Genomic DNA, 20,194 nt, shown 5'->3' with positions numbered 1-20,194 from the left:
TGGAAAACCCCTAAGCAGTCTCCCTCAGCAAGTCAGGAGCACTCCAAACTAGGAGCACCTAATTAGCAGTTCTAAGGAAATGGATGGTTAAGGCAGGCTTGAATATGCCCTCGTGCCATAAGTAACAGGTACTCTACTGGCCACAACAGAAAGTCTAAAAAAAAAAAATAAATAAAAAAACTGGTTAAGGAATTTCTCTCTTACAACCATGAGATGCCTTTGTGTTGGATGTGACCATGACCAACTTTCCTTTCATTTGATCAAATTATTGATGATATTTGGTGACATTTTCCTCTGTGATTTCTGAGTATTAATGTTTGTAATGTGATTTAACATGTGGAGGCTTTTGGGTTTCGCAGGGGTGGAAAATCATTATGCTTGAAGTTAATGAAACATTTTTTGCATGACGTCCAACCTGGGTGTATTTGAGTCTCTGTAGGCGGACTATCCCAACAAAGTGCTATCAATCTGTCTATGACATCTCTTATTCCACTGCATTCCAACAAGTCTTGACACCTGCAATAGAATAACAACTTTTAAAGAACTTCTCCTGTAGTTGTATCTCCCTGTAGCACTCTGACGCTCCTGTCCTTTGTCATCTTTTACCATCTGATGGAAATAAAAAAGGAAACCGTTGCAGAAAGGTAGGTGGCCAGGGCGTAGAAGTACTCCATTGATATCCCTCCTTCAAAGACAGGCCATGTGCGAGCGGCATGCCTTTGTTGTCCGGCGCTGTGAGAACTTTGGCACCGGCGCCTGTTTCTCGGACACCTGATGTTGTGCTCCTCACGCACACGGCCCATTAGAAGACGCGGAGGTGTGAAGTTAACACCCTGGTGGAGGCTGGAAAAACATGGCAGGGGCTGCCTCCTGCGTGGAGGCCTGGGTCAGCTGAGCTCCACTGCCGGAGCCGGTAGTCAGCCAGATACTCATGCTTACACTACACTACATGACACACATACACCCCCCCCCACACACACACACACAAACAAACACACGCTGCAACAGCAGAAATGTAAGAATGGACACAGTGGTGTAGCTCCCAGCACACCAGGGAATTAAATTCCTTGTGGGAGGCATCAATAGAAAAATTATATTCCTATGTTTTTTTCTAAGTATAGCTCCATATTTTAAGTTAATAGGAAGTTTTTCACTCATGATCTTCTAAAACAACCAATTCATTTCCCAACACACCAGTGCTTTGTCAGAATAAGTCTGACTCATGGAAACATAACAGGAAGAAAAACAAAAGTGATCCATGTGTGTCTTTGTCGGGCCCCTGATAAAGTGAATAAGAATCTAGCTGATGTGTGAGAGGGAAGCCCAGTGCGGAGGCTGGGCCGAAGGGCAAAGACAGAGGGCTTTCAATCTGGAAACAATTCATTGAGAAACCAGCTCGGGGAAACGGAGTCACATTCATAAAATGTTGTGGGGCTAGGTCATTGAATTGTGGTGTTGTTACTGGCCACTCATACTTCCATCCTGTTTCCTCTCCCGGCTCATGCCTGCATGTGAGGGTAAAGCTGGACAGGGGTCCTGCCCCCACAGAGCCAGACAAAACCTCACACTTTATGACCACATCTCATGGCCTAGTTAAGGGCCTATGCTGCTACATTATGTGCCTGTTGAGTAAACCTATCAACTGTAATGAGTCCTTAAAACTGGATGTCTTTGTGTTGTTAATCCTTGTGAGAGGCTATATAGGCTATATAACATTATATATTCGTCTGGAATAAGATTGTCTTGTGTCTCCAGTGATTGGGCAATGTCTAACATTTCACCATAATGAGGCTCAGGAGGGTTGACAATTTGGTCAAATTCCACTAGAACTTGGGTGACATGTGGCAGCAACACAATCCACTTCGATTCCAGCCAGAGCCTCATTAGACTGAAGCCAGTGAGCGATTGGTCCCATTAATCACACAGAAAAGCTATTTCAGACAATGGACCTACACAGCTCTTCAGCTCACCCAAAACACAAGGTGATAGTGCTCCTCACCCAGTCTATGTGCAAATGATAGATAATGGGGCTTGATGGACAGCTAGCTTTATCTTCTGTTTGGCACCCCTGGCACCATGCAGTGATGTCTGTTGTTCTTACTGTCAGTTAAGGGAACATTCCGGAAAATATGGGATCAGGAGGCAGACTGCTGACACCTTCCTCGTTACAATTCAGCTATTTGGTGAAAAAGTGAGTCCTCTGCATATTTTTTTTTATTTATAAGTTCCGTGTAGATCATTTGGTTTTGTGTTTACTACATTCTTTTCTCATCACTTTCTGCGAGTCATATAGAAGGCTTGAGGCAAATTGAAACTCTTGTTAGTATCTCTTTCCTGCTCCAGAGAATTTTTCCCCACACTCACACCTGATGACCTTCCTAGCAGGAAATCAATCAAAACCTGTCTAAGACCTGGGATGACACAGGCAAACAGAAACCCAGGTGAGCTCAGACTGAACTTTCCCAGACAGGCAGAGTGTGAGAGTCGTCCGTGAATGACTCCCAGAATGCCCTACGTCAGAGAGGGAGCAGAGATAGAGGGAGTGAGCACAGAGTGACTCATCCGCTGCCCTGATGTTGGTTGTCTGCCGGGATGAGAAGGAGAGGGGAGTGGGGTGGTGTGTGTGTGTGTGTGTGTGTGGGGGGGGGGGGGCAAATCTTATTTTTCCATTGCACACTCATAATCCTGCACACCCTCCACCCCCCACTAACCTCTTCTCGGATGCCCTCCGCTCCACAGATTGCGCATATCAGTCAGCGCCTCCTCGGTTTACGGCATATGAGATCTGATGAGGTAAGAGAAAATGAGAGGGCTTCTCAGCCCTGATCAAACAAAGCCCCCCACTCAGCTTTTGGCCGCATGTACCCTCTCCTCAAAACCCCCCCCCCCCCCCCCCCCCCCCCCCCCCCCCCCACACACACACACACCCTTACACCCTCCACACATACACACCCACCCACCTCTTTCACATCTGTGACATTCCAGTGCTTGGTTATCACCTTAGAACCAAACTCAACATTCCTCTCTCCCCTCTCTATGCTATAACTCAACTATAGCCAGTTCAGAGTGCACCGGTCATGGCAGTGTAGGGGTAGGAAGAGTGGGAAGTAGGCTGCATGATGGCGGAATGTGGCGGTTTAGTGCCTCAGGCAGAATCCCCAAATCATCCATCTACATCCTGGTTCTGCGGGTGGCATCTTCCATCAACCGACTACTCAGTTCCTGGGAACACGTATTTCCTGATTGCCATGAAAAATGACAATGTGATTATCTGTTGCCGTTATGGATGAAACCTGAAGCCCTTGTTGCTCACCTAACCAACGAGACTAATGCAACAGGTTTAGGACAGTGACCTGTCAATCCCCCACAAAACATTAGGCACAGTTCAGTATCCATACAAGCACACATGGAACCTTATTTCATACTCTCTCCACAAGTGTAGGCGAATATACAACTGCAATACATTTCACAATACATTTACATTTGCAAAATAAAAAATGGTATAATTGAAATAGCTTTATTTATTTCACCTTTAGAACACTGTATAATGAGATGAAATGAACTGATCTGTTAGGACACTGCCCTGTAAGAGCATGTCTAGTCTTGGAACACGTTCAATTTAGGAGCACAACAACAGACAGTTTCCATTCAATTATTTACCCACACACAGAACTCTAAAACTATACAAATCTATCCATCCATCCATACATACAACTCCAGACATGCCCACAGTCAGGAGAATGCATATAGATCGGTTTATAGTTTGATCTGGTGTGTCAGTGGTACTGAGTTTAGGTTGGTGTTGTGACTTTCCATTTCAAACTATTTACTAAACTGTTGTGTTTTTGAACGTGAATCGTGAGCGGGTCACAAACACCACCTGAGATAAGGCCACTCGCTGCCCTGCCGTCTCCCTCTCTGATTGCATACAGGGAGTGCTTCTCCATAATTTGATTAGATAGATATCTTTAGCATCTGTAAACAAACGGGTGTTTGGCCTGTATTTTAAGCAAATAAGACACGTGAATACAGTGTAACGCCCAGCTCAAACACCGGCACCCTTTAGCACTTTACCCCAGGGACCAGGCCTCTGACAACATTATCAAGATTTCAGCATGACAAAGCAAAATGGCAATGGCTTGATTTGTTTGTGAGACCAAAAATAACCTGCCAGACACACTGTGTGCAGATACACCCAATCGGGCACTTCTGAAGAAGTGTGTAGAAAATGTCTGGGTATTTGAAGAAGGTGTTTTCACATTTATGCTGATTGAAACTCAAACAAGAATGGTTGACTTTGTGTGAAGGTTACATCCATAAACAGCACAGCTGGTGAGTATTGTCACAGGCAGGTATCTACAGGAAAGTATTTTTTATATATATTATCTATTACTCTCCCCTGGACAACACAACACACCCCCTAAACAACGCAGTGATCAGACAACAGAGTGTCTTCAGTCTGAGTTCCTTCAGCTCCGCTGTAATAAGTACCACTACAGGAGGGTCAGTCCCACCCACCGCAACAGCCATCTACAATGACTCCCCTCTGTGCTGGGAGAGACTCCTCCTCTGAGAGGCAATGGATAATGCACACTCTACATTTAATTTTCACATTAATAGCAATATCATGTCTTAAAGTGTGTATCTAGTATTGTAGTAGTTGTGTAGTTATATATTGTAATTCTGTGTACCACATTCTGTGTGTTTATGTCATTTATGTGAATCACTGCTGCAACCTTTCCCTTTAAATAATTAAAGTACTCTATCTCTATAAATTCTTATCTATATCTATTCATCTTAATGTGTCAAGAGAAAGGAATCAATTGACTTTCATCACTTGTGGTTCACATTGTGTTTCTCAAGAATGCATCTAGAATCTCTTGAATCTCTTGTTCCTTATTGGGAAGCGGAAATATTTTGTTGAGGTGTTTTCCCCCACTGTTGAGACTCATTTTGAATGTTGTTGTCCCATTCCCAAATAGTTTTATAGTCTTTTCATATTAAACGTTTTTTCTTCTTACCATAGCAAAAAAAAATAGACTTACTTTCTAATTTCACTGAGTAAGATGTGCAAATGTTGAAAATCAAACTCAAAATGGAACAATTATTACCAAAGTATTTAAGGTGACAATAAATAGAATGTGCCTTGTGACGTAGTAAATGATTTCATGTCCAGACATGCCCGTGTGACTCCCCAGCTGACTGACTCCAGTAGCCTCAATTCGGACTTAATAGCCTTTCATGATGCTCTTCAAACATTCAGATGAGTGCCATTTGCCCAGTGGAAGGTGTGAAACCTTGCGCTGGAGCAGACCCCCTGTCTTTGTTGTGAGGATTGATTTAGCGGTGAGATCCCACGCAAAGTGTGAAGTGTGGGCCCCCAGTTCACCCCCCCATCTCTCTCTTTCAGGCTCCTACCCTCACAGACACACACACACACACACACACATACATCTCTGAGCAAAGCCACACCCCCCTCTGGCTGCTGACACACTCCCAGAAGCAGGCTATACAACCCTGGGCAGGCAGCCTTCCCCTCTCAGTATCAGCCTCTCCTCGTCTGCGAGAGCACAGCGACAGAGACAGCCAGAGAGCCAAGGCTTGGATTACAACAGGAGCGTCACAGAGGGAATATAACACGCTTCGACTGAGACTTACACAGAGACACACCACTCTCATACACACACACACACACACACACACACACAAATACACCCCATTTCAAGGGCCGAAGACTCACAGAGAGGCAAACATGGGGAGCAGCATGTCATGTGTTCCCCAGCACAACTTCAGGTTCTCCAGCAAGAGCTTCATCCGCAGGAACAGGTAAGGAACGGGGGCAGTCATGTTGGGTATTTCAGCTGGCCACATGGCTCCAGAGCTCCCAGGAGAGTTTACTCTATATCAGTCGGAGAACTCAGTCCAATTCAGCTCTAGATTTTGATCTGAATGTTTGAAGACTGCTGGCCGGGTCACCATGTGGGGATTTGTAGTATACTATTTGCATTCATTCTGTACTGGTTCTAGTTTTATGGGGGCTGTCAGACTAGTGTGGACGGGTGGCCTGGCTGAGAGGAATGTTGCTCTGGCCGTAGTGGTTGACATTCTCATGCGTATCCTGGCAGGCATGGTGAAACGCTGCAACTCGAGGGGTGTTTATTTTCTGTGTGGTGTTTCTGTCTTTGCTGATGGCACCTCTGATTTCATTGTCCTATTGTGCTCTGAGGGCTTTACAGGCAAGAGAGTTTAGTCAAGCCGCTGTACAGTTTTCACATTGGTGAACATTCCAGTAGTCGACAAGCTTCCGAGAACTAGCCCTGTCATGCTTTACCTAAGGGGAGTTGTCACTTCTGACACTGGTCAAACGGAGATGCGCTGAGAGATTGCTCTGTTAAATACTGTACCAAACGAAACCTAAGGAGATTTCATGGAGATTTGACTTCCAAACTGTAGTATAGGGGAGGTTTTATAGAGTTTCTTATCAATTTCAGGACGACTATGTTGACAATATCAGAAAGTGGACAAATGTAAAGTCTGAATATTGGTACGGATAAAAGCCGTTTAACTATTTCCTGAAATAATAGTATTCTTTTGGCATAACTTCAGCATGAGAGGAGAGGTACAGAGTAATATCCCTGTGAATGTTTTTCTTTTCTTTAACCGCCCTGTTCAGAGGTCATTGTGACTCCTGGGTTGTCTTTCTTCAGTTGTAATAGACACTCACTGCCGGCCTGTTAAAGTTTGAAATCTCCCTCTCACAGCGCCATGCTATTTTAAATGAAAACACAGGGCAGAAGTCCAACATGTAACTGGGACGCCTTTCTCACCTGCCCTCTCTCTTTCACACAGGCAGGGTTGCACACACACACACACACACACTGAAGTGCACACACACACTCACACGTACATTCATTTAGACACACACAATTACAGACACACAAAGTGAAGTACACACAAACAGACACGCACACATATGAGTGTTTGCGCACACACACGCACACATACACACACACAGACACACTGTGCGCGCGCACACACACACACACACACACACACACACAGACACTGGGGGGTGCAGGTGAATTGCTCTTGTGCACAGAACAATGACATCAGTGTTCTTAGTTCCTGCCCGTTGCTGAGAGGACTTGCCTCCTCTGCTTCTCTCCCCCTTCCAGTCCACGGCCTGTGCAATAAATCCCAACGTCAAACGTGTTCCTATATCACGAGCACGGCAGCTACCTGTCTATTAGAAGCATTCTTCTCCCATTGTTCGCATGGTTGGGATTCCAATTGCGTTCACCACTAAACTAAAGAGAGAAGAATGCCTGGGATGTTTAACTGCATCGCCTGGTGTGAATGAGCCCAGTGTTGTTATGCTAATCGCATTCAAATGGAGACAGGAGGATAAAGAGATGGGAGCGATTCCGACCGTCGCACTGGACTTCCTCCCTTATCAATGTGCAGGAAGGGCTTCATTATAGAGATGTGACACTAATGATTACAAATGGGGGTCACAGGGTGACAAGAGATGACATTCAAGCCTTATTTCACTAGACAAGCGTCGGATTTGAAACATAAACTCCATTGTTCTGCGGAGTTAAATGGCCAGAGTGGAGTGGGTGTGGTAACAGGATTCTCACAATGGCCGTCTTAACCAGTGTATACTAGGAGGAGACAAGTCATATTTGGGTTGAATAGGAAGCTATTCAGTGTCAGAGGGATCTTCATACTGTTCAGCCCCCTGACCAGGTAGCAGCTCAATTGCTGTGTGCTTAGCCCCCTACTTCATAATTGTATTTGCCCCCCCGAGAAGCTCATATGAATCACTCAAACCTGAAACTGTAATGGTGCAACAATGCTGCACTGAGCTAAAAAAAAACACAGGGATGACTTCATGCTAACAGATGCCTGGTTTGCCCCTGTGCAGCAGCAAGCTGTTCCGCAAGAAGTTCCCCCAAGAGGGCCAGGAGAAGTCCAACAGCATCATCAACATCCTCTGCACAGTTACCCCCAGAAAGGTAAAGGCAATGACTGTTTCTCCCCTTGTAACCCAGGAATGACACTTTTAATGTGCTGTTTTTCAATGTGTCGTGCATGTTTACAAACTCTCCTGACCAACCATAGGAGATGTCACCGAAGGACCTCCAGTCGATAGACAAGATCAAATGGGACCCGCCGTTCCCCTACGATCCCGCCAGCGGCTGGAAGAAGAGCAGCATCAACGTGAAGAACTATGGCCGCATGATCCACAGCTCCAAAGTGCGCTTCCGTTTCCTGCACTGCCAGGTAAGAAGCCACGTGTTTCCACCTCCTGCGCTACCTTACTCACCATTGGAACTACATTGTGATGAAATCCAGCTGCAACCACGTGATCATGTGACCCGACTTATTCACTCGCTGTCACATTATTACTGATTGCACTTTTGTGGGTTTTCTCCTGGGCAGCGCAACAAGTTAGTCACCCTTTTTGTTCGAAAACAAAACAAACAAGCGGGCACCGGATGCAGGTATAGCTGAGAGAACCCAGTTTTTCCAGTGCCGCGTGACGTGGTGATTAATTGAGCGAGGGGGAGCTCAGAGCACGGGTGTCCGTGGGTCGACGTTTGAACACGCCGGGGCGGGAGGGTGTTGTGAAACTGGGCTGTGTTCCGAGCGCAGCCTCAGGGAGCGTGTCTCTGATGCACCGACTGATAGACAGCGCTCAGTGCCTCTGGAGCGTGGGAATCCGCTATCTGTCTGATGCCATGCAACGATGGTTAGAGAGGGGGAGCGAGCGAGAGAGAGAGAGAGAGTGAGAGAGGCAGAGAGAGAAAACAAGTTTAATGTGAAAACATGGCAGGGTGAAGTCATAGAGGGGAACATATTGTTTTGTAACTGGAACCATGACAATACAAGCCCAGGGAGGAAGTGTTTCCTAACACTAGCAGTACAAAGACTTGACATTGTTGGTCACCAAAAGGGCTCAGAGGTTGCGCTATCAGATGAAAGGAACTGAGTTGCCACTTATAAATCACTGTCTGTCCCTTTCACTAGTATGCTTCATAGGATAGCATTCAGACTGAGGCGTAATACACTCATAATCATTTCATAATTAATAAGTCAGTCACCTGACAACAAGGACATGTGCTGCCTTTAGGGAAATTAAAATCACATCTTCAACAATAAGATTGAAATTATAAAAATACACTCATATCTATGCATGCCAATTATGCCTTGTGAGATTTCAAAATGATCAAGATGGGTGTGACATGGGTGGATACCTCAGCAGATTAATTGTATTTACTCAGTGTGTGTGTGTATGTGTGTGGGTGTGTGTGTGGAGGGAATTGCGTGGAGTAGGCATAGTCAGCACAAAATACCCTTTGTCTAACGTGATTCTCTCTTTCTCGCTCTCTTTCTCTCTCTCTCTCTCTCTCTCTCTCTCTCTCCACACAGGATGTGCATGACTGTTTTCTGGACCTCTTTCAGACTCACCTCCACTTTCTGTCTAACAACGGCAGTGGACTCACCTACCAGGTGAGTCCTCAACTCAAACACTTAATCACCCTTTTTTATAGCCATATAGCACAGTGGAAGGGCAAGGCACCACCACAATGTAGGTCGTAAAATACATGACACAGACCCATGTCTGTGGGAAGTATGATCTCTGAATAATGTTGATGCAACATACAATTGTGATCTCTCCGTGCCAACCCTTCCGTAGACTGTAAACACACTTTACAGCGCACCCGATTCTACTGTATTGCAGTTAAGACATCAGTCATTATTCACCGATTTTATATTTAAGTGTACACAAACATTGTGCAATATGTCAAAAGATAGGTGGGAGGGTAGATTAGTAGATTAGTAAACTGCAGCGATTGCAGTTTATTGTGTCTGAATGAACTACCTGAATGACTGACTGTGTTTGGGATCAGAATAAGAATAAGGTCTGACCAGTACAGAAAAAAAGAAAATCTTACTTTAACTTCACTTAAAAGAAAAGCACTTAATTCTACATTGGATATGCTATATGGTGGTTCGGTGCATGAATCATTGGTTCAGTTTTGACCATTTGTATGTTTGTTTTGTGACTGCAGGGGACTCTCCCACTGAAAGAGCTCACCCTGCGCAAAGTGCAGAGCCGCAGCAGCTACAACCAACCACAGGAATTTGCTTTCCAGATAAATGGTAAGTAACCCTCCTGCTACGTGCGGGCACTGCTCTGCTGATAGCCAGACAAGCGCTGTTTGTTCTGATTGATGCTGATAACACTGCGCTAACTGGATTACCAGCATGATTCATTTTTGTTTATCTAAACACTGGCAAGGAAATAAATCCAAAGTGCTAATTTTAATCCCCAAACCGTTGCTTGGAAAAGAGGTTTGGCTTTCGAATTGGAGCCTCAGTCTTGCTCTGACTTGCATTACTCAACAAGCAGTCAGTATCACTGGCTACAACACAGTATTGTCTCTCGCTAAGTCCTTGCGATCCCTTGCGTCCTCACAGTCTGAGCAGGGAGGTAACGGAACACAGGCCTAGATAGTCTAGATAGGAAGAGTATAAGCTCAAAAGGCACGCTATTTACAACCTTAGCCGCTTCCTATGTTGAGACATTCTAGTGATTCAAAAAGTACCACGACCTTACTCACCCCTTCCCACCCCAAGACTAACTAGAGGAGCCTCCATTTGCTCGCGGTCAAAGAGGGGTGAAACTCTCCCTCAAGGCCCTCCTTGTTATTTGACAGGTGCACCCGAAGCCGCTCAGCTGTCGAGCGGAGCGGACACTGCTCAGGCCTCTCCATGTCATGGCGAAGCCATTATGCATTCCAAGGCTCGGGGCAGCTTCACAGCCCACTGTTTGCAGTTAATATTTGTCCTTCTAAGGGGTTTTTCCTTTTTTTTCTTTGTGCACATGGTCAACCTGAAGTTTCAGGAGATTAAAAAAATAGGAATGTTTCAGCTCGGAGTAAGACGCTTTCACGGGTTGGATGAAAAGGAGCTCCATGTTCCACATTGTATTCCCAGAATGCCTGGTTAGACTAATATATGTCAAGTCGGAATCTGTGTGACCACAAATGATGGGAAGACACACATTTCCTCATGCGTTGAGCAGTAAGCCCTCCAGCTTTTTTCTGTTTTAGTAATTCCCCTGGGGAAATATCCCCTTGAAACTGCAATAACTACCTCGTCATCACAAAACTGCTCTTCAGCTTTCTAATCAACATGAAGAGTTATCAAAACTTTTAAAAGTTATTTTAAAGATACACACACAGAAGTGGAAAGGCCAACAGGCTACAGCCATAAAACATTTACAAGCTGTTAACACGATATTAGTTCTCAGAGCGTTCGCCATATGGTGGGAAAAAATGTCACCATAAAGGGCATGCTTTATCTGAATCTAAAATTAAGACCGGTATGACAGGCCTATCGCAACAAAGCAGGCTTACATACTTGGAAGAAAAGATAACACAGCACGGTGTAAGACTTTACCGTCAGTGACAAAGTTGGGCTGGCCGGGGAAAGATATCTGCACTGATAGCTCTGGAATTTGGGTTTGGGAGTTTCCAGGCCCTGCTTGTGAAGGCATTCAAGGTGTAGCTCCAATGCAGGAGACGTCAACTTTTCTTTGTGTAATATGATGTTCTGTGAAGATTCCTTCGACGTTGACTCATCATTTGTTGCGTAACAAAAGTAAAAATATGTCTCCCTATCATTATGTCTGTGGTATTTGACAGTTATATATAATGATTAGGTTAAGAATCAGTCACACTTTATTTGGATGGTCCCCCTATTGACTATACAGATGCTCACATTATAAACAATTTTTCTGTTGAAACTCTCTTAACTACAATTTTTTTTATTTGTATTTATTTATATTCTCTTAACTACAATTTATGGTTAAGGTTAAGATTAGGGGTTGGGTTTGGTTGAAGTGATGTTCAGTGAACAATTAGAAAGACTGAACTGGAATTTCAACAAGCCATCTGTAAAGTCTCTGTAGGCGGACGATCCAAATGAAGTGTGAAATGGAGTCTTGGCTTTGTGTGATAAACTTCTATGCAAGATGTCTGTCAGAAAAAGAAAGCAAAGTAAAGCTAAATCAAACAAACTGTCATCTGCACGGTAGGAGGCCCACGTGGCATTTTCCCCTTTGGCGACCCCTTAACCCTGAGTCTGTGACCTCTGTGACCTTTTCTAGGTGTCAGCTTGAACCCCATCATCGTGTACTGCGCCAACCAGAAAGAGATGGACAACTGGTTCGGGCTCCTGAAGGAGCAGATTGAGGCTAACGGAGGAACACCTATCACAGCTGAGACATACGCAGAATTAAAGGTAATGTGGAAAACATATATCTGTCACACCTTTGAACTGATTTATATGGGATGGGGAGATGGTTAGGACGGTGAGTAGTTGTAATAACAGGAAGTGTTCACTTAAGCCGTGGTGAGTCATTTGGGTCAGTTGTCTTTGCCTGGGGATTTTTGCTGGGAGGGGCTGGGATTGGGTCAGTCCAGCAGCCACATCTGAAAAGGAAGTGTTTCCGCTCTCAGTCGACGCCCACCACGACTACAACCGCTGAGGTTAACTAAAGAAAAACAGGTTTTTAAACAAACCGTTTTACTCAGGCTCAGCTGTCTGCAGAGGGCCTGTTGCAAGACATAGTGCACTGGAGTTCAAGATGCCTTCTTTGGCTTCAGATTTTTCTATGGTCAAGTTACAAAAATAGTACAATCACGTTCATGATTTATCTGCCATGCTTTTGTTAATCGAGATGCACCATCTTTCTTCTGCCTTTAGGCCCAGACCACAGAAGATGGCGGCGAGGGGAAAGAGGAGCTGAGGAACTCCATCAGCAACGAGCCCATCTACGAGTGGGAGGGCTCCCAGAGAGAGAGCCTGGGGAACATCGTCTACGTGACCAAAGTCATGATCCAGCACCTGCCCTGCCAGGTAAAAAAAAGAAATCTCTTTCTGTTTTCTGTGTGTGATTGTGCTTCTTCGAAATGGCCGATGATGCGTAAGAGCTTAGTCCTTAGTCAGTCACTGGTACTTCTACGTCACAGTGTTTGATTTTTTGACAAGAGTTGAGTCATGTGTCTGGTCTCTGTTGTGAGTATTATGACCCCAAGACTTAAGGAATATTACTCTAACTTCCCGGTATGGTATGACACACGGCTGTTATCAAACAGTGGGGATTGTAAAGAGGGAAAGAAAAACAGACACATATGCGCAATGCATATTTGACGTCAGCTTGCCAAGAGTATGATGTGTGTTTAAACAGTGTGTCTGGGGGAGGGTCCCAGACACCAACCACTCTCTGTTTCTCCTGTACACAGGAAAAATGAACATTCCAAAGGGCCGTATAACGATGTCCCCCCCCCCCCTGACCACATTCTCATTGTTTATTGGCATTCCACTCTGTGAAAAACAACAGACCGCATAAGTACGGCCAAAACGGCTTCCGTTCATGGAAACCTCTAAATACTTATTTGTAGAGGGAGTTGACATTTTTGTATCTTTGTGTGTATATGTGTGTGTGTTTGTCTGTGTATGTGTTGGTGATGTGTGAGAGAGCGTGTGTAAACCAGTTGCCTCGCTCACGCAGCGACTTGACTCACCTCACAGCTGTTTGTTGTCAGACACACCCACACAGGACTACAGGGCAGCACACCCCTCTCCCTGGGAGCATGGCAGCCATGCTGCATTTCTCATGGTCAAAGATATACCTCCACTTAGAGTTTAGACCCTTGGGGGACTCTTATCAGTGCAAACATGATATGGGCCAGGGCATGAGAATTCATTATGGCAACAGAAGGTTTTTTGTCATGTTCGTGTGTGTAGGTGGAATCAATCAAACCTTGTCCATAACACTGTGAGGACCATTTTGTGCCTTTGTCATCCAATCAAACTGAGCTATAGGAACACCTCTGATGTTATTCGAATATATAACACTTGCACCTTTTGTTTATTTAGTGAACCTCTGTTTAATGTAAGCATGCTTTCATGGCATGATATTGGGCCTGCTCCTTTGGCATCACTCTCAACTGGTTCCAACTTGATCCTGGTACTCTTCCAAGATCTGCTACAAGCGTGTCATGAGAGAAACTCACCAGCATTCTCCCACAACCGTATCATGCTTGAAACAAACATTCTCCAAACTTTAGATGCAAATCTCTGTTTGTCTTCCACAGGAGAAAAGTGAGAGACTCCTGGTGATGTACCCCGACACACTGATCTTCCTGTCTGGGGAGAGTGAACGTCTCTTCTACAAGGTACAACCGAATCTCTCATGGCTTACAGAGTTGAGCTCATCTCAGTGCACCATTTATTCCTCAAGGTATTTATTGCATTCGCTGGCAATGTTTTAACATCCCTGCTTTTTATTGCAGGGGAAACTTTCCCTGAACATGATCACAGTCACCACACCCTGTCAGGAGGTCAAGCCCAACACGTTCATGATCGAAGGTATGCAATATACTGGACAACACGGTCCTAAATATACCAAGAGCGGACCTTCAGGTGATCAAACGAAACTCAGATGACGTGTTTCGGCACAGTATCTACTTTCCCAACCATGATTCAAAACGCTATTTTAGAGACGGAGAGTCCCTTTTCCCTTTCTGTGTAAAGGCGCCTACGTGACGTACCCGCTTGTTGCTCTTGTTGCCAGGCAAGCTGATCAACCCCATTATCGTCTCGTGTCTGGACAAGATGGAGTTTCATGACTGGATCCAGTATTTCAAGGCGGCGGATGTGCCAATCGTAACCCCCCCTCCCCCCGTCTATGATATCATCTACACACCAACCCACAGAGAGGTACAGTACCATCCCTAAAACCCTGATGTAATAACTCTTCCCCATCTCTCTTTCTCTCTCTTTTATGATGAAATATGTTATTGTGATCCATCTAAACATGCCTGGCGTGGTGTAATGACTTTCTGAAGTTAAGACCGTGTACGCCCTGTCATTACCAGGCTCCGGAGTTTGACAGGTGGAGCAGCCACAGCCACAGCCAGAGCCACGGCCACGGTCCGGCTGAGCCGCTGAGGCACAATGGCCGGGTCTCCCACGAGCTGCCGTTTCCCAGCGGAGAGGATAATCCCCTGTCCCCCGGTTACATGGAGCCCCTCTGTGTGAGTTTAACATCTTATCTCGCCGCGATAACGAGAGGGGGCAGGAGAATGTGCTGATGCCCTGAAACTAAAAAAGAGCCCAGGGAGTTCAGAGAACAAGCAGGCCTTCTGTGCGTGTGTATGTCTGAGTGTGTGTACGTGAGGTCATGTTGGCCCGAGCTGTCTCCCTTTTCTTTGTTGAGTTCTTGGCATCAGAGGCTGTGTTTGTTTGTTTGTTTTTTTGATGAGAAGAGGTGCAGGCCGGAATAGCAAGAAGCCGTGGAGTTAATCATTAACTGCGCTTCAGCCCGTGCCCTTTTTTTGTTTCCGGCTTCGTCACTGAATTCTGAGGAACACTTCAAGCCCTACATCCTTGACAAACTCAAATATTCTGATGAAACTGACTAACACCACACCAAAGCGAATGCCCCTGAACCCTTTCAGATATGTGAGAGATGTAGTAATCAGTAACCACAATCTCCACACCATTACCAGAATTGCAAAATCCTTTTGATGTTCTGTGGTCGTATCATATGGTGTCCTCCTTTTTTGTTGATTACACTGAAAGGGCGATACCAATTAATTTACGGCAGATGGACCCATGCTCAAAGCCATGTTTAGTGGGAGTAGGTTCTAATTATCCTGCAGGGTAGCACCAGGCTCTGCAGATCCAATTAAAGTGGCCTTCACCTTCACCTTGACCTTGTCCTGCTCTATCTGTTAAGCTGATGCTGTGCCCACCTGCACTAGCTCACACGCCTCTCTGCTGTCCTATCTCCCTGCAGTATGCCTCCAGTCGGCCTCCTTCCACCGAGACGCAGTACTCCGCCCGCCTGGGTAGCCGTAGCAACAGCATTTCCTCTCACACCAGGCCTCACCCGGACCTCCGCCCGCTGTCCCTGCGGTACTCCTCGCCCCAGCGCTCCTCCCACCTCTACTCCGAGGTGATCCAGTCCCCCGTCTACAACATGCCCTACACCTCCGTCACCCGCAACGGCCCCCTCCAACGCGCCGAGAAGGCCCCCCTTATTAAGGTAAGTCCATGTCAGTTGTCATGTCAAATAACGCAGATGAACAACTTTGCTTGAATCATTGCACTTGTGAAAACAGGATCCTTTTGAATCAATAAGGTCATCACAGCTTTCAGTCTTTATTAGTAGTTTGTTATATAATACGCTGGGAGTGGGAGAGGATTTACCCTTAAGACAGTGAAGAATGACTCTTTAAAAGGCTCCGCTGAAATGTGAGACACTGTTTACTGAAGTGCTCCTCTCTTCTGTCCTCAGTCCAACAGCTGGAGCACGCCGCAGTCCTCCCTCAAGTTCCACCACCTCTCCAACAACCCCCAGCGCCACTCGGACATGTGTGCCCCCCCCAGAAAGCCCCTGTCGCCCCTGTACGACGACCCCTCCACGCCTGGCGGGTACCCCCCGTCGGGGAGCCATGTAAAGCCGACGGTAAGTGGGTCAGGACACCAGATCTGCACTCTCTTTTTACACTGCCGGCCTGCGGCCACCCAACACCCCAAGAACAGGGCCGGAGATCTGACGCAGGCTTCTCTCTTCGAGGGCCCCAGCGCCCCTGATTACTAATTGATTGATCCGCCTGCATAATTAAGAGCTTTCCCGTGCTGAAAGGTCGAAGGAACTGGGAGAATGATACCCCCTCGGTTAATCCAGACGACACCCAACGACACCATCGTGTGCTTCTTCAGTAGCGTTATTTACAAAACACTGCACAAGCAGTTCATCTCAAACACCAAACATCTTACTACATCAAATGATACACATATTTGTTTCACATGTGCCATTTGATTCATAGGTTGATTCTTCATGTGACTGACTCATGTGATGATCCTATTTCCTCTTTGTCTAACAGCAATCCTGGCGTAGCGCCACTGAGCAGCAGTGCCCACCCCTGTTGCCCTCGACCTTCCGCCTCTGCACCCCTCCCCTGGGCAGGAGGACCAGGGCCAGCCTGGCACCGGAGCACGAGGCGGGCAGCAGCCACTGGGGAAGCGAGCAGCGTGCTGATGCCGTTTCCAGACTCAAGATGCTACCCGTGCCCAACACGGTGCCCGAGCACAGCAGCCTGCCACAGGTGAGGCCTCCCCTCCCCTTGAGTGGGTTGCCCATTGCACTCAGATACACTGCACTCATGCAGAGCTGGGAAAACGTTAGGCACAGAAACTGAATATCCTGCCAAGAATGTTCCTCCATCTTCTCTTAGGCAGCAGAACCTTGCTCCTTACAGTAGCTACACCCCTGCTTCCTCATGTTGCTAATTAGCAAATCCAAGTGGATGACATGGAATACCCAAGAGGGCTATTTTCTACCAGCCTCTGCTCCAGCAGACTGGCATAAGATATGTTCAAGCAGGCTGCTATTAACTTTGCTAAGTAGACTCTTTGCTCTTTTGTCCTTTCTTCACAGCGAGGTTTCTCATCCCATGCTGCCATGGAGACCCAGCAGATCACATACGGCTACTCCCCAGGTGAGAATGGCAGGAATGTGACAGTTATAGTGTCAAGAGTCACAATGGTGTATTCAACTGCTGTTAGACTCAGTAATTCAATACACAGTGCACAAGTAGTATGACCACTTGAACACAAAAGCAAGTTCAAGAAGCCTCTGACTTAATAACGTACAGGAAATAGGATATGATAGTATCAGGTTTTCCTCCTGTCAGTGACTTGTTTTTATTGTCATAATGGATGGTCACTTACTGTATGATTGAGTAAACTTAATTCACTCCTTCAGAAGAGACATACTTGTGTCATAGATCTCATGCGTAAATGAGTTGCCAGTGAAAAGGATCTCTGTGGTGACAATTCCCAGAGCATGTGTGCAGAGCTCAGTCTAAGACACACAGAACAGCCAGGATAGTTTTAGAATGACCTTTACAGACACATGCGCATTTACGCAGATATGAGATACAGAGATACTAACATGCTCACACACACACACACACACACACACACAGATATGTGCACACAAGTACACACATGTATACAGCATGCGGTAATGAAAGTGTTAGGGTGTCCAGAATCTCTTTCTCGCTCGCTCTCTCTCTCTCTCTCACACACACACACACACACACACACACACACACACACACACACACACACACACACACACACACACACAGCAGATACGCAGACTTAATGGAAAGTGTGAGGGTGTAGTCTCCACCCCCCACCAATGAACATGAAGCAGACCCTTCTGCCTCCGTGGTGGGGCAGGGCCATGCGGTGGAGTGGCAGATGTCTGTGTGAAATCGAGCTCCGCTCCACTCCGCTCCCTCCAGTGCACTCCGCTCCGCTCCGCAGTGAAATGCAGGTGTCGTTTGAGGGGAAGAGCAGTGCGGATTACTGCCCCCCGATGATTTACAGAGCACAACTGCAGTAGCCCAGCCACTGCCGGCTCTGCCTCACATTCAAACATTCAGTTCAGCAGACAGGGAGTTCAGCAGACAGGGAGAAGCTCATGCTTCATCAGACCCACACTCAGTATTTGCACTAGTCAAAGGCTGGAGACAATGAGCTTTTCACCGTCACATACATGACGATGTTGTTATGTGATATGACAAAACTATGTCTGTAGAGACAGAGATGTGTGGTTTTTACATTGCTGCGTGGGAAGGGAGGTTATTTTACTTTTACTTTTATTCTGACTGCAAAAGGTAGAAGGGATTAGCCCAGGCATGCCATATCACAGGTTTGGATGCCTTCGCAAAGAATGCCAAAAATGATCTGGAACAGGGCCAACCATCATTACTCATTACACTCAATCTTGGCAACATAGAGTTTACTTGACACTGCAATTATGAAGTTGAAGCTCACAAGTCTGTCATTTTTACTCTCTTCCACCACCACAGATGAAAATTGCTACCTTGAGCCCGTTGAGCCGGATGACCAGGAAATGGACTACGATAACATTTGGGAATATGACTGCAATAACGGGATGATTCAGCCCCGGTCTGGAATTCTGCCACACCGGACAGTGACGGACTTCTGTGCCACGGGGCTCAGCAGCACCATGGCAACACAGGCGAGATGGTCATAAAAAAAGCAACAATGGGCAGCCTCCCGTCTGGACTTGTGCGCATAGCACACTAATCCCAGCAGCCGGGCGTCCGCTCTGTCAAAGCACCAGCGTCCAGCTGCAAGGGTCCGCACTCGTATCTCTCGGTCTGTCTGTGTTTCCCTTCAGACTCTTATCCAAACTCCAGTCTGTCAGTGCCAGCACATGTTGACTGATCGAGCTCATCTTTCAAACTCTGTCATGTTTATGATGGGACACCTCAAGGCTGTACATAGACACGGTTTGCCGCTGTGCTAAAAATTATTTTGCCGTAGTTCAACAGGTGTTGAAAATGTAAATACTCTTCCTGAGCGCTTGAGATGTTATTTTCTTTCTCAGTGATATTTGTCAGTGCACTGTTGTATTTCTTTTGTCAGGGGTTGTTTTCTTACGATTTGTAAAGATGGTTATTTATGAATATTGAACAGCAAGTATGCAGAGGCTTTTTTTAAACTTTGTTATTTGATTATGTATTATATATTTGATATATGTAGACCCAATTAGACCCCACTGATGTTGTCCTCTTCTTATCTGTAAAGATAGCATTCCTTTTACAGGATACAACAGTTAGCTATTTATTTTGTGTTTACAAGACATTTCGACTGCCTATAAAAAACCTGTAGCATTTTGAATTTGTAACTCAAATGATGTTGATGTGTGGGTTGCTACTTAAGTTTGTTGTGTTTTCTATTTATTTTTTAATAAAAAATGTGTTTAAGTCATACACATTGTGCTGTTGTTGATATGACATTAGATGGACCTAATATTCCTTCACGCTTTTCTTAGCCAGTTGCACATTGACATGGGCAAGTATCGCCATCTGTTGGTTAGCATTATTTATTGCAAGGCCTACCTGGAAAGTAGTCAAATAGGTTTGCATTTAATGCTGCATTATCAGCTAAACCCAAATACTCTACTCAAACAAGGACTCTAATCATCATGCAATATTTTCCATATTATTATTATTATTATTATTATTATTATGTTTTGTCTTTACTATTACTATTTTTTTGTCAC

At 45.7% G+C, this 20,194-nt stretch overlaps 1 protein-coding gene across 1 annotated transcript; it reads left to right on the top strand.

Moving 5' to 3' along the window:
* The first annotated feature begins 5,530 nt into the window (after positions 1 to 5,530).
* On the top strand, positions 5,531 to 19,901 carry plekhn1 (pleckstrin homology domain containing, family N member 1). Its single transcript, XM_012826090.3, has 16 exons — positions 5,531 to 5,826; positions 7,928 to 8,018; positions 8,125 to 8,286; positions 9,436 to 9,516; positions 10,080 to 10,170; positions 12,182 to 12,315; positions 12,781 to 12,933; positions 14,175 to 14,255; positions 14,373 to 14,448; positions 14,654 to 14,799; positions 14,958 to 15,116; positions 15,881 to 16,129; positions 16,382 to 16,552; positions 16,974 to 17,195; positions 17,528 to 17,588; positions 18,972 to 19,901. Exons 1-16 carry the CDS (start codon positions 5,753 to 5,755, stop codon positions 19,157 to 19,159), a joined length of 2,139 nt encoding a protein of 712 aa, XP_012681544.2. The 5' UTR covers positions 5,531 to 5,752; the 3' UTR covers positions 19,160 to 19,901.
* The last annotated feature ends 293 nt before the right edge of the window (positions 19,902 to 20,194 follow it).

Source organism: Clupea harengus, chromosome 4 (genome assembly GCF_900700415.2).
Source record: "Clupea harengus chromosome 4, Ch_v2.0.2, whole genome shotgun sequence".
In the NCBI taxonomy this organism is placed as follows: domain Eukaryota; kingdom Metazoa; phylum Chordata; class Actinopteri; order Clupeiformes; family Clupeidae; genus Clupea; species Clupea harengus.
Note: the sequence above shows the minus strand (reverse complement) of the source record. Positions and strands in the feature narration are given on the sequence as shown.

Bases quoted from the DNA above. Each gene is read 5' to 3' on its own strand.
- plekhn1 (XM_012826090.3), top strand. From the start codon at position 5,753: ATGGGGAGCAGCATGTCATGTGTTCCCCAGCACAACTTCAGGTTCTCC. The intron at 8,287-9,435 runs GTAAGAAGCCAC...CTCTCCACACAG, and splicing joins TCCGTTTCCTGCACTGCCAG to GATGTGCATGACTGTTTTCT. The intron at 14,256-14,372 runs GTACAACCGAAT...TTTTTATTGCAG, and splicing joins GTGAACGTCTCTTCTACAAG to GGGAAACTTTCCCTGAACAT.